Genomic DNA, 18,407 nt, shown 5'->3' with positions numbered 1-18,407 from the left:
TATAATTAATGGAAAGCCTAATTCCGGCTCAATTTTAAGGATCTGAGCTTGTTTTCAAGTTCGGGCCTAAGCCCACAATTTACCGACCCCAATTGTGTAGGCGATTGATTAGATTGAATTGGATCAAACTTAACTGGAGTTAAATGGATTTGGCCCTGATGTTATATAATGAATAAGTTAAAAAAAAAAAATTCATCAGTATAATCTTCGTCTCTCAGTCATACATATAACTCTGAGCCATCACAATGCTGAGGTTTCTACCAAAATCTTTTATAACTGACTCAACGCTGATAACCTCCCAAAATGAAAAAAGTGATTCAACAAACAAATGAAGGCAAAAAATGAGAGCAGTTTCAGATTGCTTCATGCATGCTCGTAGGAGAAGAACTGGCGTCGTAGCATACCACATTGCCCCAGAAGGCATGGTTTCTAAATAATTTTATTTAGTTGGTTCAAATTTTAGGAGATAAAAGGAGATGAAAAATAAATTTGAACTTTGCCTACCTCTTATTAAATATTAAAAAAAAAACACATTATTAACCCAGCAAACTTGCTAGGAAAAAGCATATTAATAATAATAATAACATGATCAATGATGAAAATAAAGTTATTTATTGGCTTTTTTTTGGGGGGGGAGGAAGGGGGAATAGACTCCTTAATAAACTTTATGTTTATATTAACTTTTGACTACATTTACTTTTTATATTTATAAGTCATACGTGTATTTATTTATTGTTATTATTTTAATTATATTCAATAGTGGGTAAAGTCAAATTGATTTTTTAGCTTAGTGTCTCCTCAGTATTAAATCACGGGCTTTTAACTAGAAAATATAAGCCCACGTATATATACATATAAGAGTATGTCCAAAAATTTTTATTAATTTTACTATTTAAATATCTATTTGTTTACCTATGTAGTAAAAAGGAGAGTGAAAAAATATGTTATTCTCTAAAAGGGTCTTTAAATATAAATAAGTTAATATTATTTTAATTAAATAAAGATTTTTTCAAAAGAAAAATAAATGGTAATTAAAACATTTTTCTCTCTTTCTCTAATAAAAAGTAATACAATATAAATTGAAGAGGCAGAAAGCAACTCTACAAAATTGAAGAGAGAAAATCATTTTTTTATTTGAAGAATCTTAACTGCAGTGTCTTTTGAAGTCTAAAATGTTGATTTGATTCTTCAAATAAATAATAAAATCTTATTTGAACAGCATTTTAAAGATAATCTAAGGCAATTAATACTACATGTGCAAGTACAAAAAACATAAATCTCTTTCCAAATTAATCAAATCTAATATGGCATATACCAAGCACACACTAGCTGTTCTACCATGTACTAGTTATTTCCCTGCAAAATTTAGTCACAACCCCCCACTATTAATACCTTGGCTAGCATGCACTATTCTTCCAATCAAATCACTCTTTCAAATTCAGCTAGCTAGAGTCTTCAAACATAATTTTGAAAGAATAAGCGAGCCAGCTAGATGGAGAAACTTGGTCAGAAGTTGGTGGCAATTCTACTGCTGGCGATGTTAATGATCATCGTGTTCACTGCCTTGCCTGCTGCTGTCGAAGCTGCGCGAGCTGATCGATTTCATCCGGACTGGGACTGGAAATGCTGTCACATGTTTCCTGTTTGTTGCCCAGCCCAGCAGTTAAATGAGATACACAATCCATGAAATTTTCTCTGCTCAAGAAACATCCTCATATATTTTATAAGATAATGAAATTTCTTTATATTCATGCGTGCATTGATGACTCCAATGTTGATTAATGTATCATGGAGTATCAAATAATGAAATTTGTATTTTGTAAAAATATGGGGGTGTTTAGATTGGAGATTGACTAATAAAAAAAAAAAAACTAAATTTCCATCTTTTTATTATTTTATATACCCAATGTGCTGGCAGCTTTCTGTCATCTGAATCGCATTAGCTTTTCATCAACTTGAATACCTCAAGAGACAAGAATCTCATGCGCAGGATCTTGGTATTTGGTAATTCGAAAAGTTAATTCTGTAAGACTGGTTTGTGGTATTGAAAGATCTATGAAGCCTAAAGTCAGTAATTCTTAGGTTCAAACTGAAAATGCTCAAGAGCATTTTGTTCACGATTTATTGGATTTGATTAGATTGGATAGAACTCGCCCACATTTTAAGGTTAAGTTCTATTTAATATTGGGATTAGCACTATTTGAACTCACTAATTTTGTTTTTAGACGCTCTTTTTAATTAAAAATTTTATTATCTAGATAGGTTCTAAACAGATTACTTAATTAACCTTTTTTTTTCTCTCTTCTCAATTTTATAAATTATCTTTAATTTGATTAACTCTTTTCTATTTTGTTAACTTATTCACATAAATTATTTTATCTGCAAAATTGGTATCACTAACTAAAAACATAGCCCACCATTTTAAAATGAATATTAATAAATTTTACCAACCATGAAAATTAATAAATATCAAGAAAAAAAATTATATACAAAAAGAATAAAATATAGATTATGATATGCTAAGAAAAGCCAACAAATATATTTTAAAAGAGAGTGAAATTGAGTTTTAATTTGTTGTATGTGGAAGTAGAGAGAATATTCACTTGTAAGGTAAAAAGAGAAAGTGATTATTAAAGAGCAGTTTTGACATTTTAAATTTTTTAAAATGAATTTATTTTTTAAAAATAAGTGTATAAGAGAATTTAGTGGGTTCAAATAGCTCTACCTTCAATTTTACTGTAGAGTAGCTGTGGTTTAAAAGTTACAACTACAAATTGTTTGGTAAACATTTGCAACAATAATTTTTAAGTCAAATTAAATTTATCCAATAGTTATTTGATGAAAAACTATAATACATTTACTATTTTTGTAAAAGTTTAAATTATATTTACTAACCATAGTATATTTTTATACCATAGTTACAAATTTTTTTTTTACCGTGAGTGTAATTTATACCAATAAGACTCTTAATTAGATTTGGCCTTGATATTATATATGAAGAAATTTAAAAGTTTGCATAAGGCGAATTTTCTATTATAGGACATGACAAAAGATGGAAATAAAGTTGTTGTTAATTTTTTCTTCGACTATATGTATTATTATTATTTTTTATTAGTCTTACATGCATCTATTTATTTTTTTAAAAAAAATAAGTGGTAAGCATAAGGTATTTTTAAAGCTATTTGAAAAGGACTCGGCTAAGCCAAGCAAGTCATATATATGTATTTTGAATTAAAAAAAAATTGAGTAGTATTACACATCCTAAATTTATAAATTAAAAGATTTTTTTTTTTTAATTGCCAAACATGATAATAGCCAATAGGCATCAATGAAGATTACTTAATTAACAATTATTTAAGGTTAAGTGGTCAAAGGTCAACGGTTTATTCAAAGTCAATTTAGGATTGTGGTGGCTAGAAAAATGAGTTGTTTTTTTTTTTTTTTTTTTCTGTGGGGATCGGATAAACTAAATGCAGTGGCGGATTTACACGTGGGTTAGACTGGGCCATAGCCCGGCCTAGTTTAGAAAAAATCATTTATATCCATTATATTTTCATTAATTTAGTAAAATAATAGAGTTTTTATTTTATTTTCATATATGTCCCTAACTCAATTATCCTCATGTTTTCATCAATTTAGTATAACAATATAGTTTTTATTTTATATTCAAATATGTCCCTAACTCGATTACCCTTATGTTTCCATCAATTTCATATAATAATAGAATTTTTATTTTATTTTCAAATATGTCCCTAATTCAATTATATTATTTTCAATTGAAATTAGTGACTTATTTTATAAAATGATTAAATTATATATTTACCTAATAGATTGTAAACATTAGGGAGCTAAAATTTTAGTACTGCTTTAATTTATTTTAAAAAACTTCTAATTGAAAAAAATATGTCAATGTAATATAATTAACATCATCACTAATATTAAAAATACTTACAAAAACAATATATAATAACAATTATCAACACTTTCATAAAATTTTTATGTGAATTTTCAGACTTTATTTTTTTAGTTACATTAATTAGGAGGACAAGTTAGAAAATACAATTTGAATATTTTAAGGAGCTTTTGATAGAATGATCATCAACATTTAGCTCTTTAAAAAGAGTTAGAGCACCTGCCAAAGAAACAACTGCACCTGAGTACCTTTTCACTGAATTGAGTTTAGTTTATTATTGAAACTTTTAACTAATAATACTTTTATAATTTGAATGGATGAATAAATTTTAATCGTTTAATTTATTAAGCTTGGTAATTTAGTACCTGATTTCAAACATAAAAATTTTACTTGTAATTTTTAATTGATTGTAATTACATATATTGATCTATTTTAGTTTGAAATTCTTAATTGATTTCTTAATCCTTATACAATTACATATTATTATACGTTGCAATGTCAGATTTCATAATTAAAAAAATAGTGTTTTGATATTTGAATTGTCTTTTGTTTTCTACTATTTTTTTGTAATTATTTTTGCCACAATACATATTTAGAGGGATAGGATTCTTGGCGTTCTCCCTTATTTAATGTACTTTTTTTACTTATAAATTTTTATGTTTGTTTCAATATTTCAATTTTAAAATTTAGCCCGTTGTAATATTAAGTTTTGGGTTCACCCTTGAACTAATGATTAAAAAAGTAGCTTGATGTTGAGTAAACTTTATTGTTGTAGTTGATGTGAGTATGAAAAGTAGAATACATCGTTTAATAAATTTTATTATGAAAGTGCTATTTTATAATTCAATTGTCAAAATAGAAATAAATTTAAATTGCCATTTATTTATATATTAAGGTTTATGGAAAATAAGGCATAATTGTCTTAATATTATAGTTATGATAGGAACTTTAAAAAGAAGCGGTTAGCTTATTTAATAAAGTGCTTATAAAAAGTAATGACCTATTTACTTTCAAAGTTGCTGTTAAAATGAAGAAAATTATGATATAAATAACTTTTAAAATTTTTACTAAACACCATTTTTATCTAAATTAATTAAATAAGTCGCTCAGAGGATTCAACCTTAATCCCAAAGGAACCTTAGTGATAACAATTACAAGCTAACCAACACATCATGCTTTTTTATAATTAATATTTGTCACAAGTACACATATAGTAATATAAGATTAAGATTAAGTTACGATTTATTTCTTATACAATTATTACTAATAACAATATTATGTGAAAAGCTCAACATTAAATCGAAATCCATATTAATAATGTTAGGATAAAATCATACATATACAAGTTTGAAACTAGAAAGTGTATTGCATTACATTCTTAGTATTAATTTATAAAAGAACATTTTTACATTAATTTTACTAAGACATGATGCATTTAATTAATACTTTTCCTTATTGTTTGCCCCCTCTCTCTAAATATTTCTCCATTTTAACTTTTAAGTAAGAGTTAAAGTGAATTTCTATTACATTAACATAATCAAAATTGGAAATAAAAGTTGTTCATCACTATTCTTTTTCCGTCAACTAAGCTCCATAGAATTTTTTATAAGTTGGGAAAAACTACCAAGACCTTCAAATTTGTTTAATTGTATACATAAACCTCTCTTATTTTAGAAATGATCAAAATTCCTTTGTTCTTTTTTAGATACTTATGTTCACATGAAGTATAAATGGGTATTTTAGTTAAAAGAATAATGTTAGTTATCTCACCATTCAAGTATTAATTTGAGCCTTAACTGATATGACATTTACCCATTGAATGATAATTAAATAATTTATAAGACATGAAATTCATCATCCAATAAATAGATGACACATAGCACTTAGATTAAATTTTTAGATCCCTAACATTATTATTAGGAACTAAAGGTTAAAAAAAAGTTAAAAGTAAGAACATAACAAATAGCACAATGACAAGAAATGATCAGTGATACATTCTATAATCCAATTCTTTTAACTTTTAACAATTTGAACATCATAAAGACTAAAGCTGGCAAAATTTGACACAATCTAATTACTCGACACGAACACAACAATAATAAATGAATATGATTCATCAATTGACACGATTATTAAATGAGTCAAGTCCGGGTTGACACAATTTTTTTCATGTTAAGTTAGGGCTAAAGTTCTTCACTTATTTACCAAACCAATAATATGATTATATTTTCTATTCTAAAATAATTTGTACATTCTTGTCATTAAAACTTAAATATTGGACATAATTTTTCTTTTTATTTATTTTTTTGGCATAATGAATATATACACAGTGTTTCATTTATAAAATTATATATATATGTGTGTTTGTATGTACGTATGTATGTATGTACGTAGGTATCTATAATAATATGCGAATGTTTGATATAAATTTTGTTATATATATATATATATATATTAAGCAAATTATTAAATAATTAACTTATTTTTTGTGTGAGATTAAGATCTCTGTATTTTAACACTATTATCAAATGAATCATGTTGAGTCGTTCTAAATATGACACAATATCAAACTGCTGCGACAGTAATATAATTCAATGACTCGTTTTGTGAGTCTAATAAAGACATCCAAATTAATATTAACCATATTTTGAAAAATCCCATATTTTGAAAAATCCCATGTCCCGCTAAGAAACCTTGACAGACAATATAAATAACAGTAAACCCCAACCCCACACACTTCAGCTCTGGCCATCCACTGAGTTGGGTTAGTCAGCTTCTTCCACTTCACCTTTTTCCATGCACCCTTAAAATTTCAAATCTCATTTCTCTCTTTCTTTCCCAACAAGACCCACAAACAATTTCTTCCCAAAAATAAAAAAAAGGAAGTTCAATCATCTAAGGAAATATGAATAAGACCCGCAAAAGATCAAAATCTTTACCCATTGTGTTGGTGCCCGACCAAGAACAAGAACCAGTCGCATTGCAAATGTACGGCGGCGAATCAGCAACATTCAGGCCGCTGCCGTTGAGAAGATCGCCGAGATTCTTCAGCACTCCAACTCCGATTCCAATTCCTCAAGAATGTTCTAGAAGGAAATCCCCCAGATTGACGAATGCCGAGCCTCTTTTCACTGGCTTGACCTGTGAGAAGAAGAAGACGACGAGGACGAAAAATAATGAAGAAAATTCCGATGGTTCGAAAACTGTCGTTGACCGGAGAGTTCTGAGAAGGTCTCCCAGATTTTCTGGTAATGCCAAAGTTCAGGAAATGGCTTTGGTCAAGGTCCGTGTCCGGTACCCTTTTAAGCATTTACTTTTTCCTGTTTTTTTTTTTGGGTTGTTGATTTTTACCCAATTATGGTAAATTCTCTGTACAAATTATTGCCACGTCACGCACGTTAAATAGTTTTCTTGCATCATTGGTAGTTTCTAGGTAATATTCTTGATTGCATATAGAATGCTTAGTATGGTATTAATGAATTATAAGCTTGGATAATCTTAAATGCATTTACTGTTTGTATTCCTAAAAAAAGAAACAAAATTTATGCTCTGTTGTGTGTGGGCCACGGCAAACAAATCTTAGATGGTGTTATTTATGTAGCGTTTACGTTTTGGATTAGATTGAAAATTTTAAAAGGTATGAATTTTGGAATTAGGAGTGTGAAGTAGAAATAGATTGTTTACTTATATTAGAATGACAATGTGGAATAGGAATCAATATCTCATTTATACAATAATGCTACACATTCCAAATTTTTTATCCCAAAAAGTTATCCCAAATGATGTGGCATTTATCAATTGGTTGGTGAGATAATACAATTAATTCACTTGGATATTGTAAATAATTATCAACCACTCAATTAATGACACATCATTTGGGATAACTTTTTGGGATAAGAAATTTGGGATGTGTAGCATTACTGCTCATTTATATGTTTACTTTATCTTAAATTAAGAGTGAATTATTTCAGATTATAGTTTTACCCTTATATAAAGAATTGTAGTTCTTAATTACAAAGTGAATAAAAAATATATTTTTGAAATAAATAATTTATTTATTTTATTAAAAATTTTAATCTTATTAGTTAATAATTATTATTAATATTCTAAATTATGTAAATCACAAATTTTTATTAGTATTAATTTTAATTACGTAGATTAAAATTATTGATAAGAGCAACACAAATGAAACATTATTATAAATAATATAGTAGAAAATTTATATTTCTTAGAATAAATTATTTATTATTCATATTAAATAAAAATAAAAATATTAAAATTAAATAAATATTGTAATATTATTATATTTTCAAATAAGGATATTATATAGTAATATTATTAATTCTATGTGAATATAATAATATTATTTTAAAGTAATTTAACTTAGAATCAATGTAAATTATTAATTTTAATAAATAAATAATATAAATAAATAATATAGGTAAACAATATAAATAAATACATGTAATATTATTAAATAATATAATACTATTATTTAAATAAATATGATATTATGATTTTTAGATAAATGTAACATTATTTTATTGTAATATACATAATTATATTATATTTAAAGGGAAAGGGAAAAAAAAAATCTGAAAATGGGTGGAATCCACGGAGTGGGATTCCCACTTCCACTTTTAAATAAGCATGTAAACACTGGAGTGAGAGAACTCAATACTCCTAATTTCTACTCCAATAAGTAAACACGCCTTTACTGGAGTGAGAGTGAGGATTATGGAGTCCTCTTGCTCCAATATATACGCCCTTATTTAAGGGTGGGAGTGGAAATCCCACTCCGTGGGTCCCACTCACTTTTGGAGTAAGAAATGGGATTTCTGCTTGCATGAGGGAAGGTGGGAGTGGACCTCTTCCTTTTTTATTTTTGCCTTTAAGTATAACATAATTATATTTATTAAAATAAAATAATGTTACATTTATTTAAGAATAATATTATATATATTTAAATAATATTATTATATTATCTAATAATATTACATTTATTAAAAATAATAATTTACATTGATTCTAAGTTAAGATTACTTTAAAATAATATTATCATATTCATAGAAAAATTATATTACTATATAGTATCTTTATTTGAAAATATAATATTATTATATTTATTTAATTTTAATAGTATTATATTTGTTTAGTGTTAATAATTAATGATAATGAATAGTTTATTCCAATAAAATATCAATTTTGTACTATATTATTAATAATAATGTTTCATTGTGTTGCTCTTATCAATAATTTTTATTTTACATAATTACAATTAAAATTCATAAAAAAATTTGTGATTTACATAATTAAGAATAATGATAATAATAATAATAATAATAATAATAATAATAATAATAATAATAATAATAATAATAATAATAATACTAATAATTAATTTATGATTACAATTAATAATAAAATAAGTAGCTCATTTTAGAAGTATTTTTTTTATTCATTATTAATTAAAAACTATAATTCTTTAAATAAGGGTAAAACTATAATCTGAAACAATTCATTCCCAATCTAAGACAAAGTAAACACAGTAAACGTGATTTTAATTCCTAATTTATACTCTCATTTCAGTGTAAATAAACAACCTCCTCTCATTCCCACTTCACAGATCCCAAAATTCCCATTCTTTAGGATTTCCAATCCAATCCGAAAAGTAAATGCCACCTTAGTTCGATACGAAAATAGTTTTGTTTTTTAAAGAACATATTTCAAGCAACTGACACTTTTTCTTCTTTTTTTGTTTTTCTGTTTTCTGGAAAATAAGGTTAAGACCCCTGCTTCTTTGGATAGGAAATTGAAGAATCAGAGGAGTGCTTCTTACTTTATTGGAGATCCGATTCCTAATGAGGAAGCTCAAAAAAGATGGGGTTGGCGTTACGAAATGAAGGTAATCAACTAATTTACTTTTTTTTTGGGTAATCTCTTGAAGGGTCTTGTTAGCTTGTGTGGTTGTACTCAAAAGCAGATGTCAAGTGATGTGGGACATTATTTTAGAGTTTTAGAATTTTGTTGTTTTAGGTATTTGATATTTTCTATTTTTAATTAGATTCAATTACGATATATGTTTTAGTCTTTTATTTTTGTTATAATCGTGATTTAGTTTCCTTTTTAAGTTAACTTAGGAAGCAACTTTACTCTATTTTAACTATTATATCTAGGGAGGTCTTGTTGTTGTTTTGATAACCTTTGATTAATAATAAAAATCTCTTTTTTATAATTCTCTTTTGATTATCCATCAAAATCTCTTTTGTATAGCCATTTGGATACGAGTGTTATTTAATCTCGCATAAAGTGTTGTTAAAATCTCATTTAGTTGTTTCGATTAGAACAAGATCTAGTCACACTTTGATTAGAGCATAATCTAATAGCGTTGGCTTGGTCTGATATTGAAATGATATTTAGTGTTTATTTACTCTATCAATCTACTTCCACTGCCTTGCTCCGTCATTAAGGAAAAGAATAATATTGACATAGTAGAAATGCAAAACTTAATGAAAGTTTTGAAAGGTCTTGTTAGCTTGTGTGGTTGTGCTCAAAAGCAGATGTTAAGAAATAGAATAATATTGACGAAGTAGAAATGCAGAAATTAATGAGAGTGAGGTTTTAAATAAAATTATGAAGTAAAGTAATCGACTTTATTGATAAAACGACCACCAGAACACATCATGTTACCTCCCTTAGCAACCCAATTTTTTATTAAAGATTCAAGCTTATATAAGTGGATTGTCATTTTATCAAGTTTGAGGATCTAGTGGGAGATATGTTCAAAAAGGCCTTAAGTATGTAACCTTTAATCCTGGAAGTTTTTTGCTTTGTCTTTTAATTACAACAAAGCAAAATGTGTATAATGGGAGAAGTAAATGTAATCTTTTTTTATTGTATTATTTTCAAAACATTATTTCATGTGTAGAACTATTTTGGTCATTTTAATTTTTTGATGAAGAATATTGGAGTTTAAATTTTTTTGGACCATGCCTTTTGAGTTAGAACATATTTGATTGGGATGTGTTGTTTGTAAAATTTGACATCCTTCATTTTGAAGATCGATTTGTAATGCATAATTAGTTGGGTTTGTGTTGACTTCAATATGTAAGTTTATGTGTGTTTTGGTCCAAATAAGAAGTCTGGTAATTATAAGTTGACCATAAATGAGTGGATATATCAAAGAATCAACTTGCTTTAAGGCTGATGGTAACGTGTTAAATTCTAAAGACTCAGGCTTTGGATAAATGGGCCATTTAGCTTTCTGTTTAATCTAATATTGTATTGTCCATATAAGAGTCATTAACAATGTCATAAAAATAATTTCCAAAACAAAAAATTCCCAGAGTACTGTGACTCAAAAGCCATATGACATTATTTGCTTTTTAACTAATATGCTTTGTCACCCGTTAAGATTTCATGGCCATTAATTATGGATATAAACAATAACAGCCCTACTTTCTATGTGGAATGTTAAATGCTTTATTCCCGGAGAAAATTCTGTTTGTTCATGTAAATGTGTTTGGTCTACGAATATGCTTTGTGCAATGTGGTTTGGAATATCTTGGCATAATAAAAGGACCAAAAAGTAAAGGAAGACATCTCCATCTTTTGCGCATAAATTATGCTGATACTGATTGTGGATATTTTGGAGTATACAGAATCAGAGATACAAGGGAAAAGACTATGCATCAGAGTAAGTAATATTTTACAAGTTGGTCTCTTTTGGTTATTGTTGCCTCATTTCTGTTACTTTTTGGGTTATTTTTTTTCTTGAACTTTCTGCATGGTTTTTATAGTGATGATGATGAGGACAAGATAGTATCAAATGTGGAATGCCATTATGCTCAAGCTAGAATTGGTGAATGCATTTTTGATCTTGGAGATTGTGCATATATAAAGGTATAAATCCTTGGGAGCATAAGAGAATAGGCATTCGTTGTTAAGATATACTATATTTTATTGCCAATCTTTGCAAGGATTTTTATTTTTTTTCTAATTTTTAATATTCTTTCTAGAGGTAAGGTAATTTGAATAATTTAATCATCTAACCAGAATCACACCTCATACAGTTGCATAATCTATGAATTTTAATTTATTTTAACTAGTTTGACCATTTGGAATATTATGCCTCAATTTTTGCAATTTGTACTGAGATACTATATTAGACATTGTAACTGTTATATTTGTTTTAATTAATTCAGATTACAACTAAAATGAGTGAGAAACTATTTGATCTCTAGATTGTTTGTATGAGCAATTATTTATGTCTTTTGCTTGATCTAATGCTCTTTGTACCTTCATTTGAATAGTCACATATGTTGTGTCCATTCATTTGAAACTTCTTAGCGGCTTGAAGCCAGTCTCAGTTATATTCTAGAATGGATCCTATCACAAAGCTTTTCCTTACCTGTAGAGCTGAAAATAGGTATGTTTATCTTAATGTTTCTTCATGTAGGCACAAGTTTTCTTGTTATGTTTCACTTCTTTTGCTGAGAGCTGAAAAGGTGGGAATGGCAATAAAACCCAGCCTGGGATAACACTGCATCATAAATTCTACTGGGATATATTAGCAAATTGATCAGCCTAATGTTTTCCAAGAGCTAATGCTATGGAATCTTCTCTAATGATATGAACATTTTATAAGATATTGATCGCTAAAAATTTCCGGGTTTACTAGTTATCTCTAAAGTTTTCTTGTGTCCTCGAAACTTCAGGATGAATATTTCGTAATTGGAACAGATTGAAGGAATTTAAGTTCCTAAATTTTTATTTGACGTTTTAATACCAAGCTTTAGCTAGAGATTGTAGTTTCTTTTTTCAGTACAGGCCATGCCGTTTGTAAAGATCAATGATTTGGTTAAAGAAGCAATGGCTATTTTGTTGTATTTTTAATTTACATGATAAGCAATTTTGACAGGGTGAAGGAACCCAAAAACATATTGGGAAGATTTTGGAGTTTTTTAAAACAACTGATGGAGAAGAATACTTTCGAGTCCAATGGTTTTATAGGGCTGAAGATACGGTGAGTTCATAGATTTTAATGGGTTTCACTGGGTAATGTCATATCGTTTACCCTGTTGGTTAGTTCTTCTAAGTTTGATTTTATTTTTCAGGTTATGAAAGAAGCTGCTAATTTTCATGATAGAAAGTGTTTGTTCTATTCTACGGTAATGAATGACAATCCAGTAGATTGCATTATTTCAAAAGTCATCGTTGCACAAATACCACCAAAGGTAAGCTGCAATCTAGATTTTAGCTTTTCTAAATTGAACTATCTTTTATGTGGCTACTTTAGTATCCTGAACTCTGTTGAAAGGCTTGCAAGGCATCTACTTTCTCTTTTTGCTCCTTTTAGGTTAATGGCAGAATGGTTGGTATTTTGTGAATTTCACAGATAGGTTTAAAATCAAACTCTATTCCATCCTCTGACTTCTATTTTGATATGGAGTACTGTGTGGAGTATTCAACATTTCGGACCTTGCTAACTGGTAAGTGTTTTTACGCTGCTCATGGTATTAATGGTATATAAGTTCCTGCTGCATTTTATGTGGATGAGAGAATCCATGATTTAATAATTTATGCAACAAAGTTAAGTAGTGTTGAAGGACTATCCAATATAGTCCACTATTGATACAAATCGGTTCCTTTTATTTTACACATTTATTCATGCCAGCTTTATTAGAACTTCTAATAGAAGCAGACATCTATTTGTAAAGAACACATCTTAGAGTAGAAGCAGAATATATCCTCATTCAGCTTGATAAATCGAAGATAGACTAGCAAATGAAAAATATTTTCTTAGCCTTTCCTTGCACTAAAAATCACTTTGTAATTTTTTGTGTTTTGTTTCTAAGTATCTTTGCAAATGCTATCATAGCTTACAGCTTATAATGCACAGTTGATTGGCATTGCATAGATCTCTGTCATCATCTCGATGCTTTTGTTTCATGCATTTGGTTACAATATGATATCAATGGTGATTGCCATCTTGGTAATAAAATTAAAAAAAAAAAAATGCTAATTTTATCCTAATGTTAGATAGCTTCTGAAGGTGAATTTTGGTGTTGGGGTGCTGATATATCTTCTGGTCATTTTCTGGAAGTTATCAGCAGGATGAGATTATTTTTGCTCTTTCTCTCTCCCTCTTGCATATTATCTTATGTTCCATAATTGTAAAAATTATTTAGGGTAGAGGTATGTATAAGTTATTCCATCCTAAAAGCCATTTTTGCATGATGAACAAGTTAGGCCTGGTTGGGGAAGAACAAAGAATAGGAAGACTTATCAAAAAAAAAAAAAAAAAAGGAAGAGATCCAAAATATCTACTTGTAAATAAGTACATAAAATATATTTGCCACAGGAGTGGACAAACTTGATGTCAAAACTGTTCCATCTGTTGTAGAATCTCTTACACATAATCAATCACTGATGTTGATGTTTTGTAAATATTGCTATTTAAATTCATCGATTGATTGATTTTACTTTAAATCTTTGCCATTGCTATACTGTATCTAATTCTTTATAATCTTTAGACTATTCTTCCAGAATCCATGATTTATCATTACCCTCTTGCACCGAGACGGTTCCAACAACAGCTACTTCAACTTTCTTCGAGAATATGCCCAATCATGGGCCTCATAAAGCAGAGTTGGCGCTTCTAGATCTTTATTCTGGCTGTGGTGGAATGTCAACTGGATTATGCCTTGGAGCCAAACTATCTTGCACTAATCTTGTAACGGTAATATTATTAAATCATGAATTCTTCGTTCTTCATAATTCATGCACATATACACTTCATAAAATTTTCACCTATAGCTTCATGACTTGTTTTTTGCATATTCTTTTAGAGATGGGCGCTTGATAGTGATAAGTCTGCTTGTGAAAGCTTGAAGTTGAATCATCCGGAAGCACAAGTGAGTCTATCCAATCATCAACTATTTCTTTTGATCACTTTCACGGCATTCAAAAGTCCTTGGATGTATTATGATATATTATTTTTCTCATGTAAAGGTTAGGAATGAAGCTGCTGAGGATTTTCTTGAACTAGTGAAGGAATGGCAAAAGCTATGTAAACGTTTTGCGGTAAATATTGTGGAAAGGGAAAACAAACAGCGTTCAATGTCCCAAAGAGTTACAAGAAACAGTGTAAATTCTCCAAGCATAACTCGAAACAGTGTAGATTCACCAAAAGTAACAGGAAACAGTGTGGATTCTCCAAGAGTAACAAGAAGCAGTGTTAATTCTCCAAGAGTAACAAGAAACAGTGTAAATTCTCCAAGGGATGTTGATATTCCTCCTGGTGAATATGAAGTTGCAAGGATTGTTGATATTTGTTATGGAGATCCCAACGAGTCAGGCAAGCGTGGACTCAATTTTAAGGTACTGAAATTTTTTTTTTCATCAATTGTATCTGCTTTCTTTTTGTTTTTGTACTCGTCTTTGTTTGTATCACTTCCTGTGGTACTGTTTAATTGCATTTTTAACATTGTAGTTTGGTGAAGATGATTTTTTACTGATAGCTGTTCTGTTAGGTGCACTGGAAGGGTTATAGTACAAGTGAAGATTCATGGGAACCAATTGAAGGGTTAAGGTATATTTGAATTAATTATTAATTTCTCTCTTGAATTGCTTGTTGCTCATATTTTATGCAATTTTCTCAGAAATTGCCCAGAACGGATAAAGGAATTTGTCAGGAATGGATTCAAATCTAAGATCCTGCCGCTTCCCGTGAGTCATATTTCAGTGACCATACAATGTAGAAAAGATTTGTACCATAAGTGTATAATTTTCTATCACTTATCCTTGTCTTAATGAACTGGTGAACTCCAGGGTGATGTTGATGTTATTTGTGGGGGTCCTCCATGCCAAGGTATTAGTGGCTACAATCGTTTTAGAAATGTTGATTCGCCACTGGATGATGAAAGAAATCGTCAAATAGTGATCTTCATGGATATAGTGGAGTTCTTAAAACCCAAGTATGTGTTGATGGAGAATGTGGTTGACATTTTGAAATTTGATAAGGCTTCTCTTGGAAGATACGCATTAAGTCGGTTAGTCCATATGAAATATCAAGCACGGTTTGGTATCATTGCTGCTGGTTGTTACGGTCTTCCTCAGTTCCGGTTGCGTGTTTTCATTTGGGGAGCAGATCCTTCTGAAGTGAGGCTTTTAGTTCTTTTTACCAAAATCAGATGATGAAATTTGTATGGGTGGTGTGACTTTTATGTGTTTGCATACTTGGAAATAAACCAATACATATCATTTCTCAAGTATTGAAGTAATACTTTATTAAATATGAAAAAAAAAATCATTGTAAGTGCTATAGAATTTTTTTCATACTTATCTGAAATGTTTTGTTTGACAGAAATTTTGATTTTGTTTTTGTAGTGGCCCAAAAAGCACTTAAGTGCTTATTTTTTTAATTATTTTTCACCCTGCAGAAACTGCCCCAATTTCCACTACCCACTCATGACGTTATTATGAGATACTGGCCTCCATCTGAGTTTGAGGTATTCATGTTGTTTTGCAAATTTATATAAACTGCAATGCACTGCCCATTATTATTTTTGTCTTCATGTTGCAGCGCAATACCGTTGCATATGATGAAGACCAACCACGTGAACTAGAAAAAGCCGTTGTTCTTCAAGATGCTATTTCTGATCTTCCAGCGGTATGAACATCATATCTCATTAGTTCAATTCACTTTAAATGACATTTAGTTCTTTAAATGATTGACACACTGCTTTGCAGGTCACAAGCCATGAAGCTCGGGATGAAATGCCATACGAAAAGCCTCCAGAAACAGAGTTTCAACGATTTATAAGATCAGGAAAATCAGGTACTGTTCTCTTATATTGAAAAAAAACTCTTCCTTATGTAAATGGGTAAATTTTAGATTACCTCAATTTATCCCCATTTTTGTTCAAAAGACAAGGGAAAAATTTGGGGCAGCTTGATGAAATTTTTTTTATCTTAACAAAAATTTGGGGTAAGATAAAGTTTGCAATGTTTGAGAGTATTTTGAAGAATGTCATTTCTTGAGGAGGTAATCCGAAGTTAACCCTATATAAATGCAATATGGTTGTGGTACGATAGAGCTTCTGTATATTTGGATGGCCGCACAAAATATTTTACTTTGTTTCATTAATTATGAACAAATCTGATCACCCTGCAGAATGGGCTTGAATTAAACAGTTTTATATTGATAATATGTAACCATTTCGTACGGGTACTGGATTGAAAAAAAAGTTACATTATCTTTGGAGTCCTACACAAATTTCCATCATCTTTGACATGTGTGATAACCACTTGCTTTAGTTAAGTAGCATTAGAGGAAAATGAACTGGAGGTCTGTTCTTACAATCTAAGGAAGTGGTTACCTCTCCAAACAATTATTAAAAAGGCTTTGCAAAAATGACTCTAGAATGTAAAAGTCTTGTAAATGCTGCCTCACAATACTGTCCAACGCCAAATAAGAAAGTAGCTACAAAATCTCATGAAACTGATGACAAAAGATGCTAGAAATCTGTTTGTTCCTGAGAAGTTGAGGTCTATTTGAATAGTATCTTCAAAATTATTTACTTACTGCTCGAAATTACCTAATGTTTTCATACGGAATAGCCCTATAAAATAGCCAAACTCTCAAAATTCCATTTACTGATCCGTTGTCCCCCTCGAAAGACACAGCTTTTTAGGAAACCCAAGGCAATGTAGTGTTGAAAATCGTTTTCGACCATAATATACGATCAACATTCTTTTAGGCTTCTTGCTCATTGTACAGCTATGAAGAGATGAATAAAAGCAATCCACTATTCTACAAATCAGATTTCAACTTAGACGTTTCAAGCCTTGTGTTGTTTTAAGTTGGAATCTCAACTTTGGTGTTGAACCCTTTAAGCTTGGTGTTAATGTGTAACGTTACATGCTTTTAAATAAGCCACTCTCCAAATAAACATTCGGATTTCCATCTTGAATTTTGTCACTTTTTGCAATATTTTGCCTTCCAAAAAAGCTTTGAGAGACCCAAAAATAGGGTAGATGATTGTTCACCAACCACTTCAGAAAAAGACTTAGAAGAAAGGTTCCTGAAGATACTCTCAGAAGAGTTGTGTGTTCTTCAACCTCTATCTTTTTCAAATTTCTGAAAAATTGAGATTCCAGCTTCTGGGTGATGTCCAGATCTGTCAGCCCATTCTACTTTGATGGAACCATTGTGGCAATGTAAAATATGGAACACCGAGAAAACAAAAAACTTGATGTTGAAGTATTGTTTTGGGGATCCACTCAAACTTGGCCTTGAACAACACAAGTGTTTTATCCTTATGTGCTGTTACAGGTTTCAAATATTTTATTCTTCTTAGTCTCTGTCTATTTTCTTATTCTTTTTGCCATCTTTTCTCTCTGTTAATAGATGCTTTAATTGTTTTCAGTAGCTTGGGTGAACTTATGCTCATCAGTTGGTTAAATTCTCACTCCTAGTGGATATAATAAA

The 18,407-nt window shown here is 29.4% G+C and overlaps 1 protein-coding gene across 1 annotated transcript in view; it reads left to right on the top strand.

Annotated features, from left to right (window-relative positions):
* The first annotated feature begins 6,579 nt into the window (after nucleotides 1–6,579).
* LOC18041439 (DNA (cytosine-5)-methyltransferase CMT2) overlaps nucleotides 6,580–18,407 on the top strand; it is a 14,603-nt gene continuing 2,775 nt past the window's right edge. The window contains exons 1-16 of the mRNA XM_024183691.1: nucleotides 6,580–7,196; nucleotides 9,696–9,818; nucleotides 11,575–11,609; nucleotides 11,713–11,815; nucleotides 12,834–12,938; nucleotides 13,030–13,149; nucleotides 13,311–13,404; nucleotides 14,449–14,654; nucleotides 14,764–14,829; nucleotides 14,927–15,295; nucleotides 15,448–15,506; nucleotides 15,577–15,643; nucleotides 15,746–16,075; nucleotides 16,357–16,425; nucleotides 16,500–16,586; nucleotides 16,667–16,754. Coding sequence (XP_024039459.1) covers nucleotides 6,819–7,196; nucleotides 9,696–9,818; nucleotides 11,575–11,609; nucleotides 11,713–11,815; nucleotides 12,834–12,938; nucleotides 13,030–13,149; nucleotides 13,311–13,404; nucleotides 14,449–14,654; nucleotides 14,764–14,829; nucleotides 14,927–15,295; nucleotides 15,448–15,506; nucleotides 15,577–15,643; nucleotides 15,746–16,075; nucleotides 16,357–16,425; nucleotides 16,500–16,586; nucleotides 16,667–16,754 — 2,299 coding nt within the window. The 5' untranslated portion in view covers nucleotides 6,580–6,818. The remainder of the gene's footprint in view (nucleotides 7,197–9,695; nucleotides 9,819–11,574; nucleotides 11,610–11,712; nucleotides 11,816–12,833; nucleotides 12,939–13,029; nucleotides 13,150–13,310; nucleotides 13,405–14,448; nucleotides 14,655–14,763; nucleotides 14,830–14,926; nucleotides 15,296–15,447; nucleotides 15,507–15,576; nucleotides 15,644–15,745; nucleotides 16,076–16,356; nucleotides 16,426–16,499; nucleotides 16,587–16,666; nucleotides 16,755–18,407) is intronic.

Source organism: Citrus clementina, unplaced genomic scaffold, assembly GCF_000493195.1.
Source record: "Citrus clementina cultivar Clemenules unplaced genomic scaffold, Citrus_clementina_v1.0 scaffold_5, whole genome shotgun sequence".
Classification (NCBI taxonomy): domain Eukaryota; kingdom Viridiplantae; phylum Streptophyta; class Magnoliopsida; order Sapindales; family Rutaceae; genus Citrus; species Citrus x clementina.
Note: the sequence above shows the minus strand (reverse complement) of the source record. Positions and strands in the feature narration are given on the sequence as shown.